Source organism: Centroberyx gerrardi, chromosome 4 (genome assembly GCF_048128805.1).
Source record: "Centroberyx gerrardi isolate f3 chromosome 4, fCenGer3.hap1.cur.20231027, whole genome shotgun sequence".
Classification (NCBI taxonomy): domain Eukaryota; kingdom Metazoa; phylum Chordata; class Actinopteri; order Beryciformes; family Berycidae; genus Centroberyx; species Centroberyx gerrardi.
The window spans coordinates 14,244,709-14,261,194 of record NC_136000.1 but is presented as its reverse complement, the minus strand read 5'-3'; the positions used below and the strand labels follow the sequence as shown (position 1 = coordinate 14,261,194).

General features: G+C 41.4%; 4 protein-coding genes across 4 annotated transcripts in view; 1 reads left to right on the top strand and 3 right to left on the bottom strand.

Annotated features, from left to right (window-relative positions):
• ccdc33 (coiled-coil domain containing 33) overlaps window positions 1-1,069 on the top strand; it is a 47,579-nt gene extending 46,510 nt beyond the window's left edge. The window contains exons 22-24 of the mRNA XM_071896460.2: window positions 438-518; window positions 653-769; window positions 903-1,069. Coding sequence (XP_071752561.2) covers window positions 438-518; window positions 653-769; window positions 903-956 — 252 coding nt within the window. The 3' untranslated portion in view covers window positions 957-1,069. The remainder of the gene's footprint in view (window positions 1-437; window positions 519-652; window positions 770-902) is intronic.
• Window positions 1,070-1,158: 89 nt separating this feature from the next.
• LOC139909409 (cholesterol side-chain cleavage enzyme, mitochondrial) lies at window positions 1,159-4,576 on the bottom strand. The gene is made up of 9 exons (XM_071896471.2): window positions 4,305-4,576; window positions 3,821-3,976; window positions 3,484-3,683; window positions 3,166-3,369; window positions 2,807-2,967; window positions 2,464-2,630; window positions 2,021-2,099; window positions 1,667-1,858; window positions 1,159-1,567 (listed from the first exon to the last, which is right to left on the bottom strand). Exons 1-9 carry the CDS (start codon window positions 4,574-4,576, stop codon window positions 1,445-1,447), a joined length of 1,554 nt encoding a protein of 517 aa, XP_071752572.2. The 3' UTR covers window positions 1,159-1,444.
• Window positions 4,577-4,690: 114 nt separating this feature from the next.
• On the bottom strand, window positions 4,691-8,757 carry stoml1 (stomatin (EPB72)-like 1). The gene is made up of 7 exons (XM_071896525.2): window positions 8,391-8,757; window positions 7,982-8,088; window positions 7,742-7,891; window positions 6,069-6,272; window positions 5,760-5,970; window positions 5,471-5,671; window positions 4,691-5,298 (listed from the first exon to the last, which is right to left on the bottom strand). Exons 1-7 carry the CDS (start codon window positions 8,575-8,577, stop codon window positions 5,102-5,104), a joined length of 1,257 nt encoding a protein of 418 aa, XP_071752626.2. The 5' UTR covers window positions 8,578-8,757; the 3' UTR covers window positions 4,691-5,101.
• Window positions 8,758-9,602: 845 nt separating this feature from the next.
• On the bottom strand, window positions 9,603-12,228 carry LOC139909449 (photoreceptor-specific nuclear receptor). The gene is made up of 8 exons (XM_071896534.2): window positions 12,137-12,228; window positions 11,816-11,965; window positions 11,536-11,639; window positions 11,144-11,407; window positions 10,483-10,670; window positions 10,085-10,325; window positions 9,888-9,993; window positions 9,603-9,735 (listed from the first exon to the last, which is right to left on the bottom strand). Exons 1-8 carry the CDS (start codon window positions 12,223-12,225, stop codon window positions 9,603-9,605), a joined length of 1,275 nt encoding a protein of 424 aa, XP_071752635.1. The 5' UTR covers window positions 12,226-12,228.
• Window positions 12,229-16,486: the final 4,258 nt, after the last annotated feature.

Below are 16,486 nucleotides of genomic sequence, written 5' to 3'. Positions count from 1 at the left end.
TCTTATTGTTGTTATTTTACCTTTTCTCTTTTAGTAGTTATTATTGTCTTTGGACGTTCTTTTATTTTGACTATAAAGCACTTTGTAACTGTTTCAAAAAGTGCTATATAAACTTTATTATATTATTTACAACTCAAACAACAAATTGACAACACAGACATTACCAAGCCCTTTCTCAACCAGTATGATGTGGATATGGTGTAAAAATGCCGTTAGATTCAAAAGCTGAGGATGCTTCATAGGCTTAAATTTGAGTTGGTTCCATATGTCTTTGAGTGAAGATGAAAGTTTTGCTGCTTGTGCACAAGCAGAGATGGGGATATACGTATAATTTTTTGCTCTTTTAATTAATTTAATTACTGTGAATTTTTGACACAAAGACATCCTGCTTGGTGGGCTGAAATTGGTGTGTGTGATTTCCCTCTCAGACACAAGAGACAATACCAGACATGGAGAGACTGAGTTTGCTGAGTAAACTGGAGAAAGCTGAGGCAAGAATAGAAACACTGGAGACTCAGGTAGAAATACAAAGAAACTGGATTCTCTTGTACTCTCATGATACGCATGTACCTTTCAGGGACAAATGTAAAGTCATTGATAAATTACATTCATGCTTGTGTGTGTGCTTTGTGTTTGTTTGCATGTACTACAGCTGGAGGAGAGCTCTAAACTATGGGGGAGGCAGAAACAGGACATGTTGACTAAACTAAATGAGCACAGGCATGGCTTTGCTCGAACATCCACCACAATCCTTCACAATGTTCCTCTGGTCAGTAGGGTGCGGCTTGCTAATGTTCGACATAACAAATAAAACCTGTGCTGCATGTAATTACTTTGTAAAGGTAGTAAACTATTTGACATGGAGTGATTTTTTTCCCCCCAATGCTTTCTGCCTCTTACAGGTTGCATCTGATTCCCTGTATGAGCAAAGCAGGAAGCAGAAGCCTGTAAAATGACCTGCAGCCATTGAACTGATGATCCAGATCAAATGGCGCACACAGACATTTCTCTTTCATAATAAAAATTGATATTTTGATCTAAGTATTTTTAGATATACATTTTCATAACAAGATGCATTTTGTTCAGTCTTTTATTAATTAGTTGTTTATATGGATACATTCCTTTTCTGTATTTTAAAAAATGCTTTTGCCATGTACACATGGAATGACAGGTCTGTACATTCAATACTTTTCAATAAACAGTACGCACGTGGACTACACATTTCCATGCATTTACTGAGGTAATTTGTTCATGCACATTTTTGACATTTTTTTTCCTAATGAAGTTTACAGGGGAGTTTTTCCTTGTCCTCAGTGAGTGTCTAAGGTTGGAGGAAGTCGTTTTCATTTGTTGTTTTTATAGTGCGGGCATCGAGAAGCCCTTTGAGACTGTAACTGTGATTAAGGACAATACAAAACACCACAATTTTCTCTGAAACTTTCTGTCACCGACTGCTTTGTAGAGGCTTCACAGTCAGTACAATCGGCTTCTCTGGTAACAGAATGAGCTCGAAGGTACTCTGCACTTCCACATGCCGCTGCTTCTCCACTCTGAAGTTCTCTAGCATCTGCAATGGCAAAAGACAATGTACAAACATAGTTAAGATTCTGTGTAAATGTGCCACAAAAATATATTGGAACTGCTCTTTCTTCTCTGTATATCTCACATGGATAAGGAAGAGTTGCATCTCCGTCTCAGCTATTCTGCGTCCTAGACACTGGCGCGGGCCGAAGCCAAAGCCCAGGCTCCTGAAGTAGTGGCTCTCTGTCCTCAGCCAGCGGGACGGCTGATACTGCTCTGGACGAAGGAACACCTTGGGGTCTCTGCCCATTGCATACAGCCCTAATTGGACCAGAGTCTGACCGCACACACACACACACACACAGAAACAAGGTGAGCAGTATCCCACCACTGTACTACATTAACAAACACTAGCTCTATTTATGCCAGATAAATTCTATAACAAAGCTCAAATCACAAAAACATGATTTGCTGAAGTATATCTTTAACTGCCTCTTACCCCAGATGGTATGTGGTAGTTTTGAATAATGATGTCTTCTGTTATGTATCTTTGCAAGCTCACTGCGACCGGATGTAACCTGAGGGATGGAAGTAAAAAATTCTGTATTTAGGGAGACTTAACTTAATGGCAGTAAATGGCACAACTTCAAACATGACAAAAGGTCATTATCACCACAATTATTTGTTAGTAAAAGTATTAGTTGTGAAAGAGGCAAAGTATGAAATGATAAAAACATGAGTGAGGGAATAGTACTGACTCACCATTTACTAACATATTCAAACATTTTAGAAAAATGCCAGCTATAGTCCATCTTATTTCAGATACTGTGGAATGAATAATGTCAATCCAGGAGTCCGTCATCTTGATGTACCTAATCCATTGCCTGCCATCATCTCTGCTGTATCATTAGCATCATATCTCCTGTGCTGCTGTTTTCTCACCTCAGTGTTTCCTTCAGAGCTCCTTTGACCAAAGGGATCCGCCGTAGCATCTCCTGTATGTCTCCCTGCGTTTCGGCCCGGGCTGCAGCCACCTCGGCCCTCAGCTCCTCCTGGAGGTTGGGGTGTCTGGCCAGTTCATACAACGTCCACAGCAGAGTTATGGAGGTCTGAAATACACACAGAGAGAGATAATCACAACAGAATCTATATTAAAGTCAAGTTTATTTGTGTAGCCCTTTGTCACAGTTACAGTCTCAAAGGGCTTACAGGCAAGTATCATGTCTGTCATACTGGAAATATTTTTTTTCTTTATTACATATTACATGTTTAATGTGTTTTGTACCGTATCTACTCCTCCAGCCATCAGCTCAGTGACGCTTGCCTTGATGTCTTCAATGGACAGCTTGTCCAGCATGAGCAGGCTAGCCAGGACTCCTGGGTATTTATTGGAAGTGCCTGTCTCCTGACGCAGCCGCCTGTAGATGTTCTGGATGCAGCGGTCCGCTGGTGAGCCACAGGACCATAAAATAAACATGAAATTGCACCGTAATAGCGGGACATGTGATATTCAAATGACTGATATGAAATCTTTGCTGAGTGTTCTGCTGATGCATCTTGAAAACATCATGACTTATTGGTTTGAAAGCTAATCATTGTTATAAAATATTCATCTTAATTGTTCTCTGACTCGTGCAGTCCTACCTTGGCTGAAGATGCCATCCCAAGCTTCCACATGGTCCCGCCACACCTTCGCTCTGACCCGCCTCAGCAGGCCCGGGGGGATGTACAGCATGGGTGAGGTAGTCTTGAACATGACGGTGATGCAATCAATGAAATGTTGAACATCAGGGTCAATGTAGTCCAGCATCAATCCCAGACGCTCACCATATAGCACTGAGCTCACCGCTGTGTAGAACAGAGCAAAGACAAATCAGCAAAAAAACACATCTGCCTATACAGTGAGAGAAAGATGAAATAAATTATACTCTAAAATACAGGTGTGATGAAAGCCAATCTTACATTCCAGTGCATATTTAAAGAGTTCGTGAGAGAGGTCAGTGGTCCATTTGTTCTGGCCACTGCGCTCTATCTTTTTATGAACTCTGGCCACAAAATCCTGCCCCACTTCGTCCAGCAGCGGCACAAAGTTCCCCAGCACCTTCGGGGAGATCACCTCCTTGTTGAGAATCACTCTGTTTGACCTCCAGTCTTCTCCATCCCTGTTGAAAGATGGGACGTTGACTTTGTAAACTACGCAGGCTGCGCACTGATTAAACTACTAGGTTCCAACAAAGCATCTCAAAACAATGGTCAGGCAAAATGTATACAGGTAGAATAGGGTAATCAAGGCACATACTTAAGTAAAACTCCATATTTGTGATTCCTGTAGTCCCTGTATGATGTCCATGGTTCAACTTTCAGCCTTTTAGGATAATAGCCCTCTGCTTTGAACAGGATAGCTGCATCCTCAGGATTGATGATATTCACACTTTCATAATAACCTATTTTCTCTCTGTTGTACAGAGAGAGAGAGAGACAAAGAGGACGTGCTACATTAGCTATTTGTATTCAGAAAATTTGACCTTGTAGATTCTTGGCCAAAGGCACATTTTTCAGGAAAGAAAAAATATTTATATTTAGACTAGAGAAGATAGATATTTACCTCCATCAAAATCAAACGAGTTACATAACGGAAGGTCAGTTTGTCTACTGCAGGCATTTTTAATTATTTTATTCACTTCACTTAATTATTTTATTCACTTAACCATTAACGTTAGTTGCAAATACAGCTATCGTATCCTCATCTTTAAGCCTTATGCAAACTGCCTCGCTTTCCGTACCTGTAAATGGGTCCAAAAGTGTTGAAGTTGTGCGCCATGATGCGGTGAAGATTCCTGAAGCCATCCAGTTTCCAGAAATTATACAAGTTGGCCACCCCATTCTTCCACAGCCCAGGAATCTCATTGAAAGGCCTTACAACGCTGGTGCTTTCTGGGTACGCCTGTCTGACCACTGGCATGCTGCTGCTGTAGCGCACACCAGATGTTGTCAGCTTTCCTCTCCAGGACAGGGGCAGTGTCACAGGGCTGCGCCACACTCTACATCTGGCCATCCCAGCGACAAAAATGCTCCCTCTGCTCTACCTATGGCAGCTGCTCTGTCTCTCCCAGGGACATCTGGTGCAATAGAGGGAGGCTGGTCTAAATAGTCAGCCCCCCTCGCTGTCCTGATCAAGGCTCTTCAGTTAAACTTACAGCCTAATAGAATAAACCCACAGTGTATCTGTGTAACCGTTTCAGTTGTTGAATATTTTATTTAATATACCATGGTATATTACATTCACCTCACAGGAAAAAGTGTGTGGTCAGAGAAAGTTTGACTTTGTGCTGTCTGAGTAGTTGCATCGGTCTGATCATTTCTCTAAAACTAGGTCGTGGTTCTAAGACCTTGAGAAAGTTTTTGTCTTTGTAAACAAGCATTTGCTTTGATTTGTGAAGGAAGACAAGGCCATAACAGAAAATCAGTGTATAATAAGTGTAATCGGTGCATACATGAAAAAGAATGTGCTCTGAGCATGTACTTTTCAGTTAAAATTAAAGATAAATAAATATTAAGTTACAAAGGTTACTACAAACAGCTATTTCCTAGTTAACTTTATGAGTTCCTCCAGCCTCATGGCAGTCTGCAGGTCTCCTTGGACTATCAGTCTGCCGCTGGTATAAGCAGCGAATGGTTGTAGTCTGCCCTCGAACATGGCCATCAGGTCGCTGTCACTCATGCTCAGTGTGACATCTGGCTCCTGGCATGGGGACCCTGCACCAGCTGCACCACTACCTACAGTACACACACATACACACACACACACACACACACATTCATTGCTATTTACTACAAGATTTTCAGCATTCTTAAACAGATTTAGCAGAACTTGCATTAAATTCCTGAATTTATCTCAATGAAAATTCTGTTATCACCGTTGTATCCCCTGTTCATTATGAAGCATTACCTTGGGTCAGGTCCACATAGTAACTCTGATGTTGTCCATCTTCTGAGCTGATGTGAAACTGGAAGCTGGCCCCCACCTGGCTGACCAAAGTTTCGGACAGCAGCGACTTGACGACCCCGAGCAGCTCTTCCACAGAACCCGGCGTGGCCACCACAGCCTGAGGCGCACTGCTAAGCTCGTCTGTAAACGTCACACTGTCCTCTAAGGACACACAAGGCACAGACACATTACACGACATTACAGTAGTGGGTACATACAGCATAAAATAAGTTTGAGTGTGTTGCAATACCTTGCTCAGGCTGTGAAACTCCACTGTGACTGAGGAAGTGCATAGCCAGCTGCTGAATGGGGCCAGCGAAGCCTTCCAGTCCAGGTATAGAGGGAGGCATGATGACTTGTCCAGATGGGCTTCCCTCCGGGGCTTTCAGCAGAGAGCCCAAGGTGAGCTCGACCCGGTCCACCTCCAGCCCCCAGGGCCGAGTCATCTCATTGATGTCCATCTGTAGAGAGGAAGAAGGGAAGTTGGTTTGAACTGATAGTTTGAAAAGTCAGCAGCCAGTTGATAAGGCAATAAAAAGTCTATCTACTGTTGTCTCACCCCGAGATATTCTCCCAGTTTGACTCTCTCAGTCTGGATCTCCCTGACAGTCTTCTTGCCCAGACTGTGGGTCATAGCATTCTGTGCCGTAAGCCTGGTGGAGGCGTTGAGGTCCTGGATGGACACCACTGACATGACCGGGTTCCAGATCCTGAACTGGATGTCTGCTCCCACTGACAACACACCGCCATCCCGCGTAGACACCTAACAAGGTAACATTTTACAAGACATTTACATTTATTTAGACCTACTCCTGGTACTGGTGAAAATACTGGTAACTTAAGATTTGTCACAATTTACAGAAAGGAGGCTCTTGGGTATTGTCTAATAGATTCAAATTCATCTGAAAATACATATGACTAGTCTAGATATGAAGACATCACCTCTTTCTTTATTCCTAAAGCAGGTATCAGCTGTGTTCACTGTGTAAGATTGATTTTAAAGTTCAAATGCTGACTGCTCACAAGGAGGGTCTTGGCACCATTAAGTGACCCAAACTTGACTCCTTGACTCTAACATTCAAAACATATTCACACTACTCATTTTTGCTAAATAAGTCAAGGATTTGTATTCAAATATGAAAATTATGAGGGCAAAGATTTTACCACATTTAGACTGATCCGCGTATTAGACGTTGTTCCCAATGCTCAAGAGTGTACACAAGTTAAACAAGGAGGATTCAAGAAGGGAGACAGAAGACGAGCTAGAAGACACTCAACACACAGAAATGGAAAAGTAAAAGTTTGATATACTTAATGTAGAGCACTTGCTGTTGGTATTTGTAAAGTTCTGGAATAAATTCCCAACAATATGAACTAACATAACAACTCTTATTAACGGTTATTCACAAACATTATACATAAAACGTGTGCTGCCACATAGTATCCTGGCTGTTCCCAGTGTCCGTTTACTCTCTGGTTTCAAAACTGAACAGTGCACCAACAGTGCCACCTGTAGGAGTAAAACACACTCACATAACATAAATAAGAAGCCTTACACATTCAATTGGCCCTGAACATGAGGAATGGTCCAAAATGTTGATTTAACTGCCTGTGGCTGGTGAGCAGCAAAGACACCTCGACTCACATGTGTAAGAATCACATATTCAAAATGTTACACTGATGACATAAGAGTTTCTCATCTGTGCTTGCTGTCGCTTATGTAAAGAAAAGGTATACAGTCTTCCTCAGATCAACCTGAGCATCAGAAATGCAAACACCAAGAAGAAGAAAATGAAGAGCAAACTTTAATCTGTGGTTTTTAGGAACATAACTTAATTTCTTGATTTAGTTTAGTTTAGTTTAGCCAGGGTGGTTTGTGCTAACAACTTGTCAGAGAATCTGAGAGAAGCTATCAAGTATGATTATTATTATTTTTATTTTTTTTAAAGAAACAAAGCTAATTCCACATGACTGTACTTCGGTGAACACACTATCCTCCCACCTGGCTACAATTAAAGGTTTTTCTTGCTCCACATTTGTCAATGTTTCAGTGTTTGAGGATTTGAAAGAGTTGTCCGTCATAACAACTGACTGTATGGTGACATATTCCTATTCTTTTTCTGTTATTTTTTTTATTACCTTCTGTGCTTTGTTCTGCTACTGTACTGTACATTGCTGCTGTGACACCCGAATTTCTATATCTAATATCTTATCCTTTGTACAGTGGTGTACCTGGCAAGGAGGGATGTTGAAGGCTCGGGTGCGCAGGTCTACTCTCTGCCACTGGTCGATGAGGGGCAGCACGAGGACGACGCCCGGGCCCTTTGGAGGACAAACCCGACCCAGACGAAACACCACTATCCTCTGGTAGTTAGGAACCACCTACAGACAAGATCAGTCAGAGTTTATTATGACTAGTCTTAATAGGTGAGAGGTGATTGTTAACTAGATACAGAGATCATTTCAGCTTACTTTGAGCACAAACCATCCTGATATAGGAAAGGTTATGAACGTGCAGATGTAGACCAGGAATGTGACAATCAGGTTGCAAATCCAGGACAGCCATCCTTGGGAGGCATCTGTAAGAAAGGGAACAAAATTTAGTTACAATATATATGATGCTGCTGTAGTCAAATTTACACGATAGAGCCACTCACTAAATATGACAACATCCATCGTTCATTTTGAATAGTCAACTTGAAATTTCCTCTCCCCTAGAGTTCAACAGTGAAATTGGTAAGGGAAAACAGACTTATTTTGATTATTTGAGTCTGGTTTGGTTATTAGCTCAACACCACTGTTATAGTCATTTAGCTAACTGTTCTCCGTTAGCCCGTAGTGACTTCTTTTAAAACCTCCTGCTGTAGTTAGTGTTACCTACCAGTGAAGTCGTTCTCGGTGATTTTGGGGATGTAGTCAAATGAGTGTCCTTTGTGGTAGTTGGCTTGCGGTACATTAAAGCTCTCTGTGGCCACAAACTGCCCGGGACCTCTTGGTGAGGAGTCTCTCTGAGGAAGGGGCTTGTACTGGTGGTAGCTAACGTTAGACGTCTTGCCAAACATTGTCATGTGCAATTACGTTTATTTCTTAAAAAAATAACGTCATGATTAATAGCTTATCTTGTAGCTTCTGTGACAAACTGTCACCAAAAACCGCATCGTCGAATTAAGTCGTCAAACTTGGTAAGGTTACTAAAAACCCAAACCGCTTTAGCTGAAAACTGTTTGTTGATTGAGCTTCTTCCGTGTTTTCTTCCTCCTCTTCTTCTTGGTGTTTACTGTCGGCGGTTGCCACTCAACCTTAAATTTGCGCATTACCGCCACCTAGGTAGTACCTGGACTGCCGACCATAGATTTTATATTCCTGAACCCACATAACATGGGTTTTTGACAACAGATGATCAAGGTTTTGTCTCAGTGACCCCGATTTCAGAAGATTTTTGTTTTGTTTTTTGTTGTTGTCTGTCTCTTTTAGGAGAAGTAAACCTCTGATCAGGATAGTTATATTCTCCTACATTCTGTCCTAGTGCTGACTTATAGTGGATGAAATAATAGTGAAATAAAACTATTCCTTATTTTGCTGGGGACCCAGTGGACCACCCGGACCCCAGTTTGGGAACCAGTGTTCTAGTCTATGAAGTTCTTTGGGCAGAGTTTGGTGACTTAAAATTAATCTTCACACCTTTACCGTCTAGTAAACAACTCAAGTAAATTAAAATTATGGCCAGAGATGAATAGACATGTCATATAAAACAGATATTTATGCACATATTTAGTACAAATACATTAATTCAAAATACACATTTTCATTTTCAAATAATAAAACAAAATTGTATTTCTTACTACTCAAAAGTGATTTATTCAGTTTAGGAGAAGCAGCATTTTTAACAAAATTCTAATACTTACAAAGTCAGTAGTGTCACCATCACTGAACAAAAACAATATGTTTATTTCATTAGAATGGTATCAGCTTTAATTATTCTGCATCTGGGAGAAATCACAACTTTCATGAAAAAATGAAAGAAGTAAAGTTTATACAGCAAGACATCGTGTTGCTTGACAGCCGGCTTCATTTTGCTCTCCTCGAGGCCCGTCTAGTTTTTGAACATGTCACACAGTAGCTTCTCCATGGGTGTGCTGCCAATGGTCCTGTGGAAGAACAGCTGTTCTATTTTCTGAGAGCTCACAAAGTGGAGGGATGGCAGCAACAGTAACAGCCTCCCGAACCTTGAGGGACAAGAACAAAGAAGAGTTCATGTTTCTGTACTGCTGTTTAAAAGACAAACACAGTGCTTTTTCAGATATGTCAGATGTTCTTCTGTTTGAAGCCCATTGTATTATGTCAGAGAAACAGTTACAGAAGGTTGGAGCAGGCGTACCTGGCACTCTGGCCGGGGTAAATTGAATGGATGTGTTGACCCAGCAACACCTGCGACTGGTCCTGCAGATTCTCCACCTGCTCTGGGTCTTTGAGGCCACGCGTCTCTGCTCCGGGGGAACCAAACAGCAGACATTAGTTACAATGGCCACTCACCAAAAAACACCCATCGTCGGGAATAATAAAAGAATACCTTACCTGGCTTGAAGAGTACGATGGCCTTCAGGCAGGCAAACTCAGTAGGGTCAACAGCCAGGGCCTTGAAGCGATTGAAGACCTCCTCCAGCATGCGCAGGTCGGCTGAGGGGAGGCTGGCCTTGGACTGCTGTGTGGGGGAAAGATCTGGTAGAGACAGAAGAGGGAAGCTGTCCAAGGGCAGCGACCACTGGATGGCACACAGGAGGAACATCTCATTCCAAGCTTCCTCCAGCAGAATCACCTGTAGATGAAACAGGAATACATGTATCAGTCTCACCCGCGATCCTAAGCTCCTTATACATTTCCAGTACAGGTCAATTTGTTCAGTTGAGGCACAGGTAAGGTATAGATATTGGAATTGTGATGTAAATCCATCCACAAATGTCGATGAGTCCCACCTGGTCTCGAAATGGCAGGTGAGAAAAAACTGGCAGGTTCTTCGCCCACTTGACCGACATGAAGAGGAGGCGAGCAGACGTCTCATACACACTCTCCGGACAGGTGGAGTCGTATGGGGACGAGCGGCTATCAGAGGGGGTCCTGTCCCTCTCTGGCTCGTTAGTCGTCACATCGATATTCTCTTCCACTGCAAACAAAAGAGAAAGAGAGTCAGACAAATGATGAAGACTTTATGGTTGGAACGGGTTGGCTCTAAGTCATGACAATAAAGGCATTTTAAATTTCTTTAAAAACTTTTCTCCTCCTCTCCTTTCTCCTCCTTACTGGATTTAGAAAGCCTTGGAGATTGTGGATACAGCTCAAGAATTTACTTTTTCTCACTGGAGGTTTTCAATCTTAGAGCTAGTATCTCAGTTTTCTATAAGTATATATAAGTGTTTAAAGTGTATATAAGTGTAATAATATGTTCAGATAAGACAATAGACAATTCTAAACTTCAGTGGTTGTACTTTGACGCAAACTCCAACTATCAGGAACTTAAGTATGCTAAAGCAAACCATAAAATGCATTTGCAAAATGATTTAGTCCATGTCTGATTGGACACATATTGTGCTTATATATGCATGCAATCCTCAACTGATATCCTTCAGATGATCTCACCGTCCTCAGGCTCCAACTTGGCGCAGGTCTCTGCAGTCAGCAGGCTGACCATGAAGCGATGGTTGTTCTTAGGGCTGCTGCAGCGCTGTGTGGGGGCAGGAGAGGTGATGGAGGAACTGATCAGCGCTCTGCTGATGACCGATGAGTAGGCGGCAGACGAGGCGGGCTCCCGTGTGGTGGCCAGGTGCTCCTTTTCAGGGTCCACATTTATAGAGTCTAGACTGACCTGGGCTGTGCTTCGAGGCTGCCGCTCATTCTGCACAGCTGTGAAGGGACAGGTATATAACATGTTCTGGAGATAGTCAAGGCTTTACAGGGTTTGCTTTATGACAGAAGGCATGTCTAGTCTATGCACAGATGACTTATTTTAATTTAGAGCTTCTTTTACTCACCATCTTTGTTCATGCCAGCTTGGAGGCATCTCTTCAGTCGACAAGCTTGGCACTGGTTGCGATGAGCCTTGTCAACAGGACACATGCCAGTTCCAGCCTGACACCTATGAGATTGACATAAACAATATTCTCATTGAACACTATTAGAACGTTGAAATACATAGAATTACTTATTATACAAGCTGTATTTCACCCTGTAGTCCTGTGTACTGCCCTACTAGGATCAACTAGTCTATTGTGTTTGAAGACCAGTCTGAAAATCACTCTGCCTCCTCCTCACCTGTAGATGAGTCTTCGTCTCACACTACGCTTGAAGAAGCCACTGCAGCCGTTACAGGCATAGATGCCATAGTGTTTACCGCTGCTGGAGTCAGCACACACTTTACAAAGCAGGCCTTGGCCAAATATTTTCCCTAGAGCTGGAGATTTAGATGCAGAGAACAGACAGCATGAGTGAACACTTAACATTATGGACATGATCAGTTTGACAACTGCAATGTAATGTAATAATCTGCTTTACAGCAAGATATTTTAGATTTTTGGATTTTTGTTCTTTAATTGAGAAAGTCTATTTAAAGTCTAATTTATAATTGCTGGCTCACCTGCTTCAGTTCCATCTGCGGTGTGTTGTATTGAGTCCTTAGAGTTGTCAGAAGGGAAGGTGTTGATTTTGGACATGTGGTCCTCCATTTTCAGATGTATGCTATCTGAATGTCTTAATAAATTATTTTTATACAAATGAGGGATTATTCCCAGAATTATTTCCTCTTCTGTATAAAGCTGTCCTCTTTGCTGTCGTCTGGCTCGATCAAAGCAATCTTTCATGAGAAGTCTTGACACTTTGCAATGTCCCTCAAAAGAAAAGGATATAGAATTTCATTTCACCAAGGCTGATAGTTCTGATGTAACTTCTGCAGAGATCCTCAGATCCTGGAGTGCCTGAAGTTGTAGGTCCTGTGCTGGTAGTTTCTGATGTAACGAGGGGGGTCAGCAGAGTTACAGAAGTAGTTTGCCGCCTCTCTACTTCTTTCTTCCTCTCTGCCAGAATGAGTGTGTGAGCTTGTGTCGTCTGGAGGCTCTCCGAAGGAAGACAAGAAGATTAGCAGCAGGCGCTGTGTAAGCAAATGCTGATTTGTCATCCTCTTAATCTTTACTGTCCATAAGGGTGAATCAATCAGTCACACCACTTAGAGGGATAACCATACTCAACAAATGTGAACATTGGAAATGAAAAGGAAGGATTCATGCAGCACCCTTTTCCTCTAGCCCACACTGCTATCAAATTCATCTATGATGCATGCACTGCAATTAGTAGATGCTGCTGCTGAGTGGTGATATCACCAGCCAACACTTACCTGATCAACTGTAATCTGCATTGTTTTCTCTATTATTCCATGTTCGCTCTCTGTCAACCATTTCTTTCTTAAAGCTAAGACAGATTTCCTACTTTGACCAACTCCATTCTTCTCACAATATGTCTCATGTCACTGTGAGACATGTAAATCTAGAGTGGCCTCAGATGCACAAATGGGTAGCGCATTATCATCTAATGTTTTCTAATTTCTAATTTTCCATTGTTGTCATGTTTTGTAATATAAATTTGTTGCACAGATGTACATGCCAAAAGGCAGTGTTAGATACATACTCCTATAAAGTACTTGGATCACCTTCCTGTTTGCAGAGCAAGTTTTATAGCCTAGTTAAGGCATTCCCTCTGTGCCATTTTGGTCCTGCCAATGACACTTAACATCAGCACCCTTGCCATGTGGCCTCAGGAGAATACAGACACCCCAAATCAGCAAAGTAGCTTATACAACCATGAAACGTGGTCTCCCTCTCTGAGGGGGATCATGGAAGGGGGTGATGAGAAGAAAAACAATTAGCTCTGAGATTGAAAGAGCAGCAACGAGTTGACCCTTAAGTCCATTCTTCTGCCATATGGTGGCTGCTCTCTGGATCCCCAGTCTGCCTAATTAGTGACCCATGCACAATTTACCAGTAATGAGCGGCCTGAAGTCAGTGATCTGCTCTTTTCCATGATGTGTGGCTTTATCGTAAGCTATTAGATAGTGCAGGATCACAAAGAAAAGCTGGAAGTAGCAACGCCAATGCTTACTATTCTCTGTACAGATCTCTCTAACCATGGCTGAAGTCATTAATAGGAGTAATTGCAATGAGAGAGCACCAGAATTTTCTCCAACTACAATAACATCTACTCTGTTCAGTCAGTTTTTGACGGAGCCCCAAAGTAACACTAAGTCACTAGAGATACTGAAGTGACTGTCTGGCTTGTCCACAGACTGATTTCTTTCATGTCTAAAATCCTTATTAAGTCACTCTTGATTTTAGGAGGGCCACTTTGTATTGAAAACAGAGCTCTTCTGTTGGCCTAAACTGGTGTATAAAAGGATTACAGACTCTGAGCAGTCTAGGGGGGTCGTCATGGCTGGCAGACGGAGCCATTTGAACTCGGAACTCGTTGTCTGAATCAGCTGTATAATCTGGGGAGGGGGACAATGTAGGTTTTTCTCAAGAAGTAAGTGCCAGAGTAAATATATTACTAAAAACTACAACAATATATTTGACTGTGCATTTTGGGTTGATTCACACATGTTATTGAGGTGTTTCACCTTACTAGATGGGAAATAACTTCTCTACAGGTAAGTTTTATTGCAGATATTACAAAAGTAAATGAACCAAACTAGCCTCACAATACTTATAAAATGAAAATGTCTTCAGTCCAGTAAAGCAGTATGGAAACAAACTTAGTGGTGGGTTGACAACATGGGGCACCATACTGCAATTACAGATTGGGCCTTTAAGTTCAATGTACTCAGTTTTGGTAACCTGTTGAATTCAAATAGCATATTGACCTTCCCCCAGACTAAACTTAAAGGGGGTACCATTGAATTTTAACTTTGAAATATGATTTTGTCTTGCTATGTTCAGTCTGTTTTTGTAAGCATTTGTGACTGACTTCCAGAAATTACAGTAAGTTGTGCTGCATACTGATGTACATTTCCATAGAGAATGAATAGGAGAAAATTTAAAGTAAGTCTGTGGAGAACCCAATATGATTTTCTGATAATAAGTGTACATTGTCTGATTTGGGACTGATAGATCTACTGTAATTATGTTTGATGCCATTTAATATCAAAGCTCATAAAGCATTGCATGGCACCATAGTCAGTTCCTCATTCATTGTGAATGGAGCAACTCCGGCCTGTAAATTATTATATCATAGATTACAATCTGGGTTCTCTCATTTCTAACTTTGGGAGAAGCTGATTGAAATGTCCTGGGCCATCAGAAAAACATATGTGAATTCTAAATTTGAGAGCTATATCTCTAATTGTGTGCGAGCATCTGCATTCAATACTACTCAATTTGAGTTTTCAAGTGGATTTAATCTAATTTTCACACATTTAGAGCTATGTATCAATGAAGCATAACCTACCTGTCTCACTTTGAACAGTAGTTGTATTAATTTACAATCAAAACATCAGATACCTACTCATTCTTCTTGTCACAGATTTTAAGTGCATCTGTTGTTGTTGCCGATCTAGGAACTTAAGCCTATTCTAGTGTTGCACTCATTGTCAGTCACATCGGATGAGCCTAAAATGCTTAATTATACTGATCCAAGCAGTGCTGAATGTTGCAATCTGGAGTCCCAATTCTGCAATATTACATAATACAGGTTGTCCTGCTAGGGCCTAAAGGACAGGAACCACATGGATTACCTTACCTGCACATCAGGGGGAAGCAGATCATCCACACAAGTCTCCACACAAATAAACAGTAGGGCACATACTAAGTGTAAGTCTTTACATGTAAGGCACATGCTTATAGGTCATCCTTGTGACTACTTGTTGGTTAGATGTTTCAGACCATGGATGTTTGAAATCTGATGGTTTGTGGTATGTGATGATACCTTGAAACCTGAATATATCATATGCCAAATCTAGATGTGTGAATGAGTTACACATATATAAAGGGGAATTACCAAAGCTTTCCATTACAGTGAAGATGAAATATGAAATAAGTTCTCCCTGCCTTTCCGTCTTTACCTAGATCTCTGACAGTCCAGCTGCTGGTACTGATGAGATGCTGCTGCCATCAGCACAATGCTGCCTGGAAGGGATAACTGTCACATTTCTGCACTCCTGAGCACTGTGATGGAGCTCAGCAGCCCTCTGATTGTTTTGCAGATCCAGGCAATCTTTAGCAGCCACCTGCCATGAGCCAACTGGATGATTAAGATGGACTAAGGTATTTAGAAATATTTCTGATGACAGCAGCCCTGCAGGTGACCGGACACACATCACTATTAAAACCCTAACTCAGTTGCGTGGCAGATCAGACAGATCAGCTGTTCATCAGTTAAAGAGTACCTTTATTTTTACAAATACTATACCTGAAGAGTATCTTAAATATGTTTTTCACTGTAGTCATTTGATTTTGGGGCTATTATACACTGTATAATACACATTGGTAGCACATTTTACTATTACAACACTGTACAAGGTGTATTTTCTGCTTGCCCTTGAGTGGATGCCCTTGAACACTAGTTCACAAATCTATGCATCAGCCTAAGCAGCTTTATATATAATCTCCTTGAATGTCAGCTATTGTCAAAGAGTGAGATTAACTTTTTAAGAGGTTGGTGGCCTCTTTGTATGCAGGTAGCAGGTGCCTCAAGTTGCAAGGGTGTAAAATAATGACATAATTGATGGTGTATTATTTTTATGTGAGCAATCATAGCCAGAAAAGTGATAGGCCCTCATTTATGAAACTGTTCTTGAGTTCATCATAGATTCTGCTACATGATACTATGATAAAACAATGGACATATATTTGGCATAAATAGAAGAAAAATGGTAACAAAATCGAACAAAATAAATGTAGCTAATTGAAACATCAAAATAGATTTTCATAGATCACAATTTTT

Coding starts and splice junctions, on each gene's coding strand:
- stoml1 (XM_071896525.2), bottom strand. CDS start 8,577: ATGACAATGTTTGGCAAGACGTCTAACGTTAGCTACCACCAGTACAAG. Junction 5,971..6,068: donor AACTGGGAGAATATCTCGGG/GTGAGACAACAG, acceptor TCCTCTCTACAG/ATGGACATCAATGAGATGAC. Junction 5,672..5,759: donor AGTTTCACAGCCTGAGCAAG/GTATTGCAACAC, acceptor GTGTGTCCTTAG/AGGACAGTGTGACGTTTACA.
- LOC139909449 (XM_071896534.2), bottom strand. CDS start 12,225: ATGGAGGACCACATGTCCAAAATCAACACCTTCCCTTCTGACAACTCT. Junction 10,671..11,143: donor CAAGTTGGAGCCTGAGGACG/GTGAGATCATCT, acceptor TTTTGTTTGCAG/TGGAAGAGAATATCGATGTG. Junction 9,736..9,887: donor TACCCCGGCCAGAGTGCCAG/GTACGCCTGCTC, acceptor TTGTCCCTCAAG/GTTCGGGAGGCTGTTACTGT.
- LOC139909409 (XM_071896471.2), bottom strand. CDS start 4,576: ATGGCCAGATGTAGAGTGTGGCGCAGCCCTGTGACACTGCCCCTGTCC. Junction 3,977..4,304: donor ACTTTTGGACCCATTTACAG/GTACGGAAAGCG, acceptor TCTGTACAACAG/AGAGAAAATAGGTTATTATG. Junction 3,684..3,820: donor AAATATGGAGTTTTACTTAA/GTATGTGCCTTG, acceptor ATCTTTCAACAG/GGATGGAGAAGACTGGAGGT.